The sequence below is a fragment of the Pogona vitticeps genome, chromosome 4 (assembly GCF_051106095.1).
Source record: "Pogona vitticeps strain Pit_001003342236 chromosome 4, PviZW2.1, whole genome shotgun sequence".
Classification (NCBI taxonomy): Eukaryota; Metazoa; Chordata; class Lepidosauria; order Squamata; family Agamidae; genus Pogona; species Pogona vitticeps.
This window is the reverse complement of record NC_135786.1, coordinates 142,694,247-142,708,382: the sequence shown is the minus strand read 5'-3', so window position 1 is coordinate 142,708,382 and position 14,136 is coordinate 142,694,247. Positions and strand designations below refer to the sequence as shown.

Genomic DNA, 14,136 nt, shown 5'->3' with positions numbered 1-14,136 from the left:
AATTGCCTTACTCTAGGCTGTTTCCTGCATTTCAAACCTCCTTCTGTGAGCCTTCTCTACTCAGATCTTTTAGGCTATAACCTTTGATACTTGGCCAGCTGCTTTCAAATGCCTATTCCTTTTCCCAGAGATTCCAGCCATTTGTCTCAGATCAAGCCTCTAATCACAAACTGAATTAATAAATGTCCATGTTTCCTGTTTCTCATATTTGTTTCATGACAAAGGAACACACACACAGTCTTCCAAAGAATAAGCTATAGGCCAATGTAAGTGGCTGTTTCTGCTATCCAAACAAGATTCCTCTTTATATCTTTCTGGCAATTCTTTAATTGATAGCATGATTAAGCAAATCTTGACAGCTTTCAGTTTAAACAAAAAAACAGCCAGAAAAAGTGGTGGCTGATATAAACTTCAAACTGGCTTCAATACTTAGGGCTTGCCAGGATGACGTTTCTGCTCAGGCGTTGAACCTGTGCACAAATAAATGATGTGTTTGGATCCCCTGATTGATCAGATTGTTCAAGATCCTTTGATGGGATAAACAATGTGGAATGGCTCTTTCTCATAATGAAGGAACTTGGGGAATGCAATGTGAGAAGTGTCTTGGAACATTTTTTGTTGGTCTAACAAAATGCTCCATAATTTATTTAAGATGTACTTCAAATCCTTTAATCCCCTCCCCCAGAAGATATAGTCCACTGAGAATGTTTTCTTGAATGATTCTAAAATGTGCATCGTCTTGCAAATCCTTCTCGATGATGAGGTGCCCTTGGGGTGGTCTACCCTAGCTTTCTTGGTGAAAGGGGAAAATCAGTTTATGGGCAATCAAAAATCTAGGCAGTTGTCTTCAGGTGTAATTGTGGTAAACGTCAATATGGTTTCAGAACTCTACTTATTATTATGAGAATGTGTTGGATAACTTTTTGGCGTATTTACTTGCTCTAGTTTCTGATTTCCCATTTGATTATAATATCCATTTTAAGCCCAAACTTGGAATACACACTTGCCTTTGGATGACTTTCCAGAACTGTAAGAAAGGAGAAATTTATGGTGAAATCTCATGCTGTCACCATAAATATGGATAGATAAGAAACTCTTATTCAAATGATTCTGTAGAATGATCTCTTTATGTCTTCCAGTGGGAAGATCTGATAGGGAAACTGACTTCCATCAGTCCCATGGGTGTCAGTGTATTTAATAATATCAAAGTCACCCCATCTATTGTTGATATGACCATGTTATTTAAAGTGGTCACCAATCTTTTATTGTTCATTTGGAATGTCTGGGTGAGGTCTGGAGAAGTCAAGGAACTATGACTTTAGGTCAGGTTATTGTATTTTTAGCTTTTGATCTTGTTTGTTTTAATATTGCAAGCCACTTTTGGTCCTCTGTGGGAGAAAGGTTTTTTTTTTTTAAGAAATAATAAAATGAAAATGGAATGAATGAAATGAACTCCACAAGAAATACCTCTCTGTCATAAGCATGCAGAAGTGATTCATAGCCATTTTTTAATGTCTATGGCAATCTGAAAGAATACATATTGTGAGGAGCACCTTGACTACTTCAAATGATATGGGACTGTTTTAGATTGCTATGCCCAGATTATAAGAGTATTGCTGCCTAGTCATTTTGAGAAGCTTGATCAATTTTTTCCCAGGCCAAGGGAGGGTAATCCTTGGTTTAACAAGGACTGTAGGCAGCTTAAAAAATGAAGTTAAAAGACAACATAATTTTTTAAAAGGGATAACAGCATAGTTCCTTTACCCTGTCCTTTTTGGCACTGCACAAATCTTATAAGAAAGTGATCTAATAAACGAAGCTAGCATAAGCCACATTGAAATGGTTCCAACTGGTGCTAGCACTCAGAAGCAAAGAGAAATCTAAATTCTAGGTTTTCATTTCAGCCTCAGGATGTATTGATGAAATCTATACTGACCATTGAATGGGAGCTAAATTCTTGCTCTTTCTTCTATGATAAGACGGCTTGTGTGTGCTGCTTCTGCAAGTGGAAGGTTCAGTGGCAGCTTGCTGGGCCCTGGTTGCTTGTGAAGAGATAGAAATGTTCTTTAAAATATGAAAAAGGGGAAAGGCTTCTGGCAGGAATGGCCTCCCATCTGACTTCTTGGTTGACTACCTGCACTCATGGACAATGATATAAGCTGATCTATTTCAAAGTAGTCAGCAAACCAAAGTTCATTAGCAGAAAAAGGTTTGTACATCACAACAAGCCAATTTCAGCAAACCACAACATGGCTTGTCGTGGCAATGAACACAGTCGGTTGGATTTGGCCCAGTTTCACTTTGTCCATATGATCAATTGATGTTGTCAGGAAACCTTCTCCCCATCAATCCACTACTTCCATTTTTCCACTGAATTTCCTATTTAAAAGTGTGTTTTTAAAATTATATTTATTCCCATCTCTGCTTTGCAACAGTTTTTTTAATTATATACATCTGTAACATTTATATGCTTTGTGAGATTTCTGTTAAGGTGCATCACCCATGCATGCTTTGACACCAACGTACTCAAAAATCATTCAAAGAAGTGAATTTATTTTGCAGAATGACTGCTGGGCAATAATGTTAACTAGAACAGATTAGGATAGAGGGATTTCCTGCAGACTAGAACCACGACTTAATCTGCAGAGATTCTTAGCAGCTCATTGTACAATCCCACTTTCATACCCATTTTCCATAGTTTCTTATGAGGTGAGTAGGAAAATTGGGAAGGGCTTCTGTGAATTGCTGCAGGCTGAAAGGGATTCCCAAAGTTGACAGGGGTCTGAATCAGGTCAAAAATAATTTACACCGGTGTTGGTTTCAAAAATCCAGTGCCATTCTGGATTCTACACCATCACTATGATGCCATGATATTTTTGTATGACATCCTGATCTAGTGGTATATTTGTTGTATCATGAGATAAATTATTGTGATCATCAGCATGCAGACTTCTACGTAAGTACTTTTTTTTCAACCGAATGCTTTTGTTGTATAGCCTGGATTTATCAGATCCGGTCTTCTTCTTTTCCCTCCAGTTGCAACAAGAGGCAGCATTCTCTATTTCCTGATAACTGAGATGAGCATGGTGAATGTCATGTATCAAACCTCACTTCGACAGTTCTTGGGACTCTTTGATCTTTCACTTGCCAGGTAATTTTGATTAAGTGCGGTCTTTCACATCGTGAAGATTGGATTATCAAGTAGACAGTTTTCAAATAACTGGAGAGGAGTGATAGAGTCATCCTGTATCATAGCCTGGAAACTTATTTCTTTTGCTCCACAGTTCGGACTTACCAGACAGGTTCTGCATGTTTTCAGAGCATTAGCACCCTCCCAACATCTACCAAATCAGCCTAACTGGAGATTACAGTAGAACAAAACAAACAAACAAACAAACAGATGCTCACACTTTGATCCACAGTAGCTGAATTTGAGCCACTACAGCACTCTTATCTAGATTAGTAGGTTTCTTTGAATGCACATTTCCTTATTTCTCCTTATCCCTCTCTGCCTATAAATGAGCAAGGCAACCAAATGATTTCATTATTATATTCTGTTGCTGCTGCTGCTGCTGCTCTGTTGTTATTAAATACAAATAAAGTGTAAGTTCTGCACGGATACTGAAGGACAAGGCAGATCATTGCCTCTAGCTTACAAATTAATGCACTTTGTTCAGTGATTGGCTTTCAGGAGCTAGACACGGGCTTTGTTTGTCAGTACAATTGTTCAGGCATGAAGCTCTACCAGAACTTCTTGAATGCTAGTATACTTTTAACTGTTCAAAATGTCTAACTTGACCCTGAGAAATACAATGGAAAGGAAAAGAAGAAAATGGAGGAAAAAAGGAGGACAAAGGTTGAAATAACTTTTAAAAAAATAATGGAAAGGACCAGCTTGGGGTTCTTGATCATTATATCTTATCTGAGATTTCCTGGATTCCCTTGGTTTCCTTTGTTCTTCTTTGTGGCCTCTGTGAATCACACCCTGGGTGATCTGCGCCTGCGTGGAGCCTCATCGGGAAATTCTAGAGCTTCCGTGGTAGCAAAAAACACATTAGAATAAGACCCCTCCCCCTCATATAAGTACCTTGGCGCCAAGGCTACCCTTTCAGTTTCTTTCAACAGCTGTGTTGACAGCCTCATAGCTCCGCTTCTGTGAGTAAAAGAGAAAGAGAGTTTTTTCTTGATTCTTTCCTGTTATCAATCTTTTTTTCCTTTAAACTTTTAGATCAAATTAATTATCATCAGAGATTTTTTTCCTTTCTCCTTCGCTCGGCCTCTACTCCTCAAAGACACCATACAACCCATCTCACAACACAACAAAGGGTTCTTCTCTCGCTATCTCACTGTACCCAAAAAGGATGGAGGTCTTCACCCTGTCTTAGACCTACAAGAGTTAAACAAATACATCAGTACCACAAAATTCCATATGGTTACTCTCGAATCACTTCTCCCTTTACTCTATGAAAACGACTGGTTCATTGTCGTAGATCTCAAAGACACATTCTTCCGTATTTCCATACATTTTTACACAGAAAATTCCTCCAATTTCAGCTTGGATCACAAGCCTACCAATTCAAAAGGCTTCCTTTCAGCCTTGCAACAGCTCCAAGAGTATTCACCAAGTGCATGGCACTGGTAGTTGCTTACCTCAGTTTGCAAAAAATTCTCATATTTCCATGTATCGATGATTAGCTCCTCGTAGCTCATTCCCTTCACAATCTCGGTCTCGCTGTCAATGAACAAAAATCAAATTTGAAACCTACAAAGATTATTCATTATGTAGGCCCATGCATAGATTCCACACAATCTCGCACCTTTCTTCCTCCAGACAAGAGAGAAAATCTCATCACATTACTTCAAGTACACCCCCTCATGTTATGGTACTGCCTTGACTGTGCAATGTGTACTAGGCACCATGGCCTTTATCACTTCAGTAGTGCAGCACATACGTTTCAAGATGAGATTTCTTCAGCTGTGGTTTCTTGCCCTCTTTGACCCGCTCGCAGACCTTCCTCACATTCTCTTAAGAGTCACCCCAGAACTTGCCTCCCAACTTCAGTGGTGATGTTTTCCATGGGTGGAGAAGCCCTCTACCTGTATAAATGGAACAGATTCAAATCTTTCACTGAAGCTTCTTCATTACCTTCTATCAACCCATCACTTGCTACTGTTCTACATTTTTTGCTTCATTTCAAGTCTAGTGGCCTTTCCCTCTCTTCCTTGAGAGTTTACCTCTCCGCCATAGTTTCTTATCAGCCCCCTAACTCTCCAGCAGCTGATTTCTTCAAGCGTCCAACACTGAAATGTTTTCTTAAAGGTCTATCTCACTGCCTTCCCTGCAATGGTCACTGACACTAGTACTGCAACAACTTACTAAAGCTCCTTTCAAACTTTTAACTTCAACCGATTTACGGCTACTTAAATTTAAAACAGTTTTCCTCATCACCATCACCTCAGCTCGATGAGCTAGCGAGTTAGCAGCCTTACGTCACAACTATCCTTATTTACATTTTTTCCAGACAGAGTCAGACTATCCATGGATATTTCTTTCGTCCCCAAAGTCGTATCTCGGTTGCATCTCTCTCAGTGATTTATCCTTCCTTCCTTCTTCCCATCATCGTCCACAACTCAAGAAAGAATCCTCCATACTTTAGACGTTAGGCGAGCCCTTGCCTTTTATGTCCAAAGCGCCCAACCTTTCAGGCATTTACCTTGACTTTTCATAAGTCACCAACCACTTGCTAAATGTCACCAGGTGACCTATCAAGCTATATCTAGATGGGTTGCTTCAACCATTCACCTCGCGTATCAGCTGGCACACAAACCAGTCCTGAAGGTGATTCGCCCTCACTCCACCAGAGCAGTGGCAACCTCTACGGCATTCCTACATGGTGTACCTCTTCCAGACATCTGCTCCTGTGCCACCTGGGCACAGCTGTCCACTTTCATCCACCATTATACACTTGATCTCCGGCAGAAGTTTGATGCAGCCTTTGGACGTGCTGTTTTAGCCTCTACTGTGGCGTGACACCCTGCCTCCGGGTAAGACAGCTTTTTAGTCACCGAGGGTGTGGGTAACCATCATTCTCAGGAATGGTGGCAAGGCTAGAGAGTGTTGTTCTTAAGCTCAGTGCCCCAAGGCTACCGAGGGGGACATACTAGGTCTAGCAACAATCACAGTATTTTAAATAATCTTCTCTTTACCACTGCTATGATTGCTCACCCATCTGTATATCCTTAGTTTTTGTCTCATACCTATTGGGTTGGGGGTGGGGTAGGCAAAGAGAAGTCTTTTAAAATGGGATGAGAGAAATGAGGTTAGGGCCTGCCATAGTTACTAGGCAGGACAGTTGTGCATCACCATCAGTATCAGTGACAATATGTTTCTATTCGTTTTCCAGCGGCTGCAGGATATGAGTGGGAGGTTGTTAATGTGTTTGTGTCCTGGTAGTGGACTTTCCAGAGGCAACCGATTAACCACTGAGTGAGCTGAATGTTGCATTAGATAGATCTTTAGCCGGATCCAGTGTGGGATCTTCTTTGGTTCTTGTGAGCAAAGAAGATCCCACTGAAAGGAAATCCAAATTCATACAGAAAATACAAAAACGCTCGCAGACAACGTAAGTACAGAAGACAGAGCTTGCATTTTGTAATATGTCAAGGCCTGTTTGTCACAGATTGAATATCTAAGCCATCATTCAGAGGAATTGGGAGGAACTAGTTAGTCAGAAGTGACTTGCCTGGCAGGGGAAAGACAGGAAGAGGCAGTTCTTGCTATTGAATAACAGCACAACTGAACGGCAGGCAAAGTGTTTTGACTTCATATACACTTTGATATGTGTATGCATTGCTGAACCTTTGCCTCTTTCCCACCTTAGGGAGTGTGTTTCTAACTGAATTGGAAGGAACTGACAGAAATAAGGTAGAGGAGGCTATTTCAACTTAACTATATAGCAAGGGAACTCAGTAGCAAGGGAAAAGGTATGAGTAATGGGAAAGAGATCTTTAATATTTCAGTTTATATTTTCCTTTTATAATGACTTGTTCATTCAGCACAGTTGTTAATGAATTATACAATTGGTTTCTGGACCGGGCTGATTTCCTTTAGATTTGTTTGGATGAAAAATAACATCCTTGTTTAGACCCGCTGCATCTAATGTCACAATAGCCATGATACAATCCAAATTTCAGAAGGAAAAAAAGAAAGAAAAAGAAAAAAGGATTCTGCATTATATGTTCTGCCCTGTCCTGTCTAATTTCACATACACACTTAAGAAGCTGAGCCCGACAACTGGTCCATGTAGCCAGCCTGTCCACTTTTACTGGGCATAGTTCTATAGAACTTCCAGCTCTTTAAATGGAGATGGGGGACTCAACCCACAAGCACCGAGTTTTGGCTTTCTTCCTCCCTTGCCATGGGAAAAAAAAAATGCTATTTTGCACATCTTGCTCTTTTTGATAGTTATTTCGCTTTAAACTATTATATTCTGTAATGGCCATAAAACATTGTGTTTTTGTTTTTGTGTTTGCATAACTACAAAACTGCCTCGAGAAGCTTCTCAATTGTTCCATAGTTTTACAAAAATAGAGATAATAAAGGCCAGGTAGGTATGAAGAGCAAGGGGGACCAACTGAATGAAGCTCAAAACATTGTGCTTTTCCATCCTTTAACAAGGTGGCTTAACCTCCAGCAGTTCAAACAGGTCCAGCTTGCTAAGAGCTTTGCTGGATCATATTGACTGAACAGTATTTACTGTCATGTTGATTTGGTCTCGGCAACCCTGGTTGCTTCTGTGCTGGTTTAGGATTATTAAGTGCAGCTTTGACAATACTTTCTTTTTTTTCACAGGAAGAGACCTTCACCCCAAAGACATATTTGATTAACCTTTCGTTTACTCTCCGTTCCCCTTCTCTTTTGAACAGGTCTGTCAAGAGCCCAATTACAAGCAAGAGAATAGCAAATATCATTGAGCATATGACCTATGAAGTATATAAGTATGCTGCACGAGGGCTGTATGAGGAGCACAAGTTCCTGTTTACGTTACTGCTTACCTTGAAGATTGACTTGCAGCGAGGCAGAGTGAAGCATGAGGAGTTCCTGACGCTGATTAAAGGTCGTAGCCAGGACATAGAATGCAGTGCTTGTTTGATTAACATTTTACTTCAGTGCAAACATCCACCTTGTTTAGGGAGCTGAGGACATGGAGGATGCCAGCCTGCCTTGCCTCACACAGTATCCTCTATCCATTCTGATCCCTCTTAGTTTATGGCATGTTGGGCTTGGTCTGCACACCTATGTAATCCCTGCCTGCAGAACCTGTTCAGTTTAATTCTGTGGTGGATCTCACTTGGGAAATATGAATGATAGGCCCTGAGAATGATAGACAGCTGCACTATGGGGAGTTGGCAGAATAACTTGACTTGTCCCCATATTTTAAATAAAATATCTAATACTTTGGTAAGCTTTAACAACCCCTTGCAACCATTTTTTCTCTTTCTAGGTGGTGCTTCTTTGGATCTGAAAGCATGTCCCCCTAAACCAGCAAAATGGATCTTGGATATGACCTGGCTAAACTTGGTGGAGCTCAGTAAACTCAGACAATTCTCAGATGTTCTTGACCAAGTACGTAGTTGACAAGGATGAAAGATCGAGCAGTATGCCGTATTTATTTCTTCTAATTTGATTCTACCAATACTTTAATGCCAGTCCTTTTTGTATTTTAAAACAATTGTTCATGCGGACCTGCTTCAATGTATTTTTTGGGGGGATTGGCAGATAAAGTGTAAGTCACTTGTAAGGCTAAATCTACATGCTGAACAGATGATTTAAAAAAAGATTTCTGATTCTGATGGACCATGTTTAAATAGCAAGGCATTTCACAACTGTGATTCTATCACTGGACTCTATTTTGTTAATATTACTTGTGATAGTGATAGCAAGTACTGAAACATTAATATTTGGGATAAGACAATCTTTTAAATATCCCAGGCCCTGGGTGAAAATATCTTTAAAAGATTAAACCAACATCTTGCACTCAACTCAGAAATGACCTGGTGCTCGGTGAAGCTCTTGCAGCGTTGAAGAAATATGCTCTGCAAGGTTTGACCAAGGTAGTCCTTTTTTGCCTGAAATAATGCTGTCATCTTCTGGAGCAAAGTGAAATTTCCTCATTGATGTCATGGGTAATAATGGTATCTTTCTTCATTCATATTGGAGCATTACAGAATTTGAAATTATGGATATATATGAAATATATGCTAAAATCAAATGTAAAGATAATTAGACTATTCTTGATTAGAAGTGGGATACTTCAATAGCGTTTTCTTGGACATTTGCTATATCTTCCTTTGTCACAATCAGCCTCCTCTAGAAGAGTGCTTGACCAGTCGGACAGAGAGTAATTGGAAGTCTGTGCATCCTCATGTAGCTGGGTAGAGTCCTGGGTGACCTCAGCTAAGGCATGCAACAAACTTCTTCTTACATGTCTGCCCTAAAAAGATACTTGCTCAACCTTAAGAAAAAATAAGAAGACATTACACATGAGCTTTGTAGTCCTTAGACCCACTTGGCTCAACAAGATAGGCCTCTGTAGCGTAATGTGGCCTTGCTCCCCCCTCAGGGTATTGCTAAGACAGCTACACTGTTCAAGAGACCAAAAGATGTTATAATTATTATTTTATTGAAAAAATATAGATTTACAGAATAAATTCAGTTTGATGCAAAAGCAAAGCATATTACAATTTTCAAGGCTTGTTACAAAATAGAAATGAAGCAATAATTCTCTTTAATTTCAATAGCACTAAAAATCCCTAAAAATCTCTAAAAGCTTTCCTAGGGTAGGCAAGAGGCATAAAGCCCCCCTTCTTTTTCTTCCTGGTCTCCCTACATCTCCCTCAGTCTTTTACCTGCACTGAGCAGCAAGAAAACAGACCTAGAAAAACTATGATGGAAAAAGTAGTCCAAAATTGTAGAACAAAAGAAAGAATCTCTGCACATAGTAAAAGTTCCTTTTTCAAGATTCTTGGAACCACCCTTCTCCTCTGTCTCTCAAGCTATCATCCAGTCACAGCATGAGGTCATGGAAACAGTCCCTCCTTCTCTTCCCATGAGAAACAGGTGTTGTTTTTCTCAGTCCATCTCCTCCACCACCACAACAAGTGTCTGGTCTTCTTATCTTGTAATGGCTCATCCTGGCCTAAAGAAAAAACATTCCCACAGCCTCTGGAAATACACTCCCAGCATGATACAGAGAACCATTATGGAATCCATTTTACATTGTTCACAACTACATATCCCATTCAGAAATTACATTTTAGCCCCAATAACCTAAACCATGATACATGTGGTAAGGCATGAATTGCATGCAGGTAAGTGCTGCATTGATTGAATTCCTCCACAGTCACAGAAAATTTGTGGACACAGATGGAGCCATCTTGAAGAGTGGAAAAGCATTGTGAGTACACTCAGATATCCCCTGGGCAGTGAGGTGCAGCTGGCCAATCCTTCATTTCCATAAGCGTTGCACTATAAACTTGCTGATGAGCAAATAGCCCAATAGTCCCTTTCAGGATCACAAATGCCAATGGTTTTTATTAATATGGAGGGCATCTCTTCATCTAAAGAGGAATAATGGTATAACAAGTACTTTATGGTAATCAAGCTAAGAAGTTGTCAGTGCTTGAAGAATTTATCAGAGTTTGAAGAACAAAGCTCTTATAGAAAGGAATGTAGCTGGAGTGCCATTAAATTATGTGCAACTAAAGAGTCCTGCTATACAATGTAATGAACATGTTCCCCATTGTGCTAACAGATCTCACGGACAGAGAAACAGTGGAAGATTTGGTTTGATAGGGAGAAACCTGAAGAAGAACTTGTTCCCAGTGGTTACGACCAAGCATTGGATTGCTTTAGACGCCTCCTTCTCATAAGATCTTGGTGTCCTGATAGAACTATAGCTCAGGTAGGCTGTATGTTTGGCAGACATGGGTGCAAGTAAAACATCACTAGGTGACAGATACAGTCTAAAGATACTTCTAATGTAATGTGTAGATCTTTGCTTTGATGGTTTCTAGCAAAAGAATACCAAGAGTCCTTAATCCTGTTTTCTTCTTTAATTAACCTACCTGAAGTAATTTGTATCAAGAAAGAAAGTCAATTAATCAATGGGCAAAATCCTACTGCAAAATACCACCCATGTAATGGTGCAGTTTTCACAATTGGCCAACTGCTAGTTACTGTATTTTTCCATGTATGCTGCTTTTCCCCAAAATCGTTAGACTAAAAATTGAGAGTCGTCTTATACATGGAAGTAAGCTGAGGAGAGAACAAAATGGCCCATACCTTGCCCTTTGCAAACAGACTTCCTTCAAACATGAGGCTTAGCTGCCTCTAATCAGGAGCCGTATGTAACTGACATCAGCTAATGCTGAACAAACCAATTGGAACACACCTTGTTGGAGGTGGAGCATGTAGGCAGTGCTCAGAAGTGTTCTGAACCCAGAGGCTGAATAAAGTCAAAGTGTGATGCATAATATGACAGTATTGGTACATAAATGTTACCTAATTACTAAATAAAAATGTGTTCTGTTTTATGTTTAAAATATTTGTTTCTTAATTTTGGGTTAGAAAAGTGGTGGGCATCTTATACATGGGGGTGTTTTATACACGGTATGTGTCTGATTGTATGCCATATTGCACTACTAGACAACTATAGGGTTGCAGCAACTGACAAATTCTCTCCTGCTGCTTGTGTAATTGCTGTTATGTGATTGTGTAATGAAATAAGGAATTTTGCTATTTGTGTTCTCTATAAATGGAAAATACTCGCTAAAGCGTTCAACATCCAAAGAAGAATTATCATCTGGATTCTCTCTTTGGGTTTTGACATTTTCCTAAAATGCATTCCCAATAATCCCTGTGTATGTTATCTTGTCAAATAAATGTGGAAAACCTTGTGCTCATCTCTCTTTCTTTCTCACTAGGCTAGGAAGTACATTATGGATACCATGGGAGAAAAATATGTAGAAGGGGTCATCCTGGATTTGGAGAAGACTTGGGAGGAATCGGATCCACGGACACCTCTTATCTGCTTCCTTTCCATGGGGTCTGATCCTACTGATTCTATCATTGCTTTAGGAAAACGGCTGAAAATTGAGACCCGTTATGTTTCCATGGGTCAAGGGCAGGAAGTCCATGCACGCAAACTTCTGCAGCAAACTATGGCACATGTAAGGCAAAATCACAATTCAGTGGTAGAGCATCTCAATGTTGTAATTTTTTTCAGAATGTTATCAGTCACTAACATAGGCTAGGCTTGGCAAGAAATGTTATTATTGATTGCTGATCTCTGCAGAACCAGTTCTTACTTTTTGTCTAACAAAGATAATATAATAGTCATGTGCCATCAACTCATTTCTGACTTATGGCCACCCTTTTCAGGGTTTTCCAGGAAGAGAATACTCACGAGCAATTTACAGTTCACTTCTGCTGCAGGTCCCTTGGGACTGTGCAGCTTGCCCAAGGCCACACAGGCTGGCTGTACTTGCAGGAGGCACAGTGGGGTATTGAATTCCTAACTTTTGACTCCTCAGTCTGATTCCTAACTCACTGAGTGATCTAGAAGAACAAAATACAATTATTTCTGTTTGGAAAGATGTTAACAGTAGAACTTTTTGTGGCTGTCACTGGAGTCACGTGCTCACATGTCCTTATCCTGTAATTCCTAGTGAATTTGGGGTGCAACCCCATGTTACTCAGGAGCTTGCTCTAATGCATATAACAAGCTCACACCCTGATTAGTGGGTTTAGGATTGGAACCTTAAACATCTGGCATGATGTTGATGTTTTGGGAATGTCTGTCTCCTCCAATGGCAGCTAGTGAACTGTGGCAAGGAAGTGACACCAAATAGGTGCTATAGGAAAGAGGAGGGGAAATTACATGGGATTGCTGCTTTCGCTTACATGCTTTCTGTAAGGTCTATTTCCATCCCAAGGATAGATCTATAGGTATGACTCACTGCCACCAATGAAAAAAGGAATAGTACAGGTGGAAGCCAGGTGGGTGTTTCATTGTGCCCTGCGGTGCTGTATCAACCAGTTGTTTAGAGATTAGTTCTGGGCATACAAACAACACACATCTTGTCTTTGTCTCCCTCTGTCATTTCTCATGGTTTCCAGACATTTTTCAAATGGCAGAAAAATCTTGCATACAAACCTATGTGGAGATATTTGTCATCATTCTCCTATGTGTACAATGATAGCACTTTGTTTCTATGTATGGGTTGTCTTCCCAGGGACGATGTGAAGATGTGTCTGTGGGTGTTCCTTTCCTTTCGATCTCCCCCCTTCCTAATCTTTTCTCATTCTTTGTGGTTGGCCAGTGAGATAACATCTCTTCCAACTACCTCCCCCTTTCTCATTCTGGTAAACCAAACAATTCTGCCCAGTATTAAGAACAATATTACACGATTATCCCTTTGTGGGAAAGAGGCCAATCTTACTCTGTGGGACAGTGAACAAATAGTAAAAACTACACAACACAGCCCTTCTCTAAAGGGAGGAGTGTTGTGGATCTGTGATCCACTGAGTGTAACCGTGCTTTGCTTCCAATCATCTTTGCCAAGGTGGTATGCATCTATCTAGAATGGGAGGAGGGGGAGGAGGAGGTTTGAATCTGAGTCCCATTGGTCCCATTCTAGAGCCATTTTGAGGTGGTCAAAAACCAATAGTTACACTTTCACAGAACATACTGTGCCAATCCTGTAGGAATGTGCAATGTCATAAGAATGATACAGATGCTTGGGATTATGTTGACTTCCAAGGCAATAGGATCTAGCCATGTTTCTTCCATGATTTCCTTTCCTTAGGGTGGATGGGCTCTTCTTCAGAATTGCCACCTCGGCCTTGACTTTATGGATGAACTGATGGACACCGTTGTGGAAACAGAAACTATTCATGAAGCTTTCCGATTGTGGATGACTACAGAGGTTCATAAGCACTTTCCCATTACCCTTCTCCAAATGTCTATTAAATTTACCAATGAGCCTCCTCAAGGACTCAGAGCTGGCTTAAAGAGAACCTATGGAGGTGAGACACTTGTTCTCCTCACAGCTACTTCTCACATGCATGAAGCT

General features: G+C 40.2%; 1 protein-coding gene across 8 annotated transcripts in view; it reads left to right on the top strand.

Moving 5' to 3' along the window:
* The window catches only part of DNAH5 (dynein axonemal heavy chain 5), a 201,611-nt gene that overhangs the window by 158,139 nt on the left and 29,336 nt on the right, over positions 1-14,136 (top strand). For all 8 annotated transcript variants that reach the window (XM_078391705.1, XM_078391701.1, XM_072998500.2 and 5 more), the window contains 6 exons: positions 3,037-3,151; positions 7,927-8,117; positions 8,505-8,626; positions 10,815-10,964; positions 11,986-12,231; positions 13,870-14,089. In XM_078391705.1, coding sequence (XP_078247831.1) covers positions 3,037-3,151; positions 7,927-8,117; positions 8,505-8,626; positions 10,815-10,964; positions 11,986-12,231; positions 13,870-14,089 — 1,044 coding nt within the window. The remainder of the gene's footprint in view (positions 1-3,036; positions 3,152-7,926; positions 8,118-8,504; positions 8,627-10,814; positions 10,965-11,985; positions 12,232-13,869; positions 14,090-14,136) is intronic.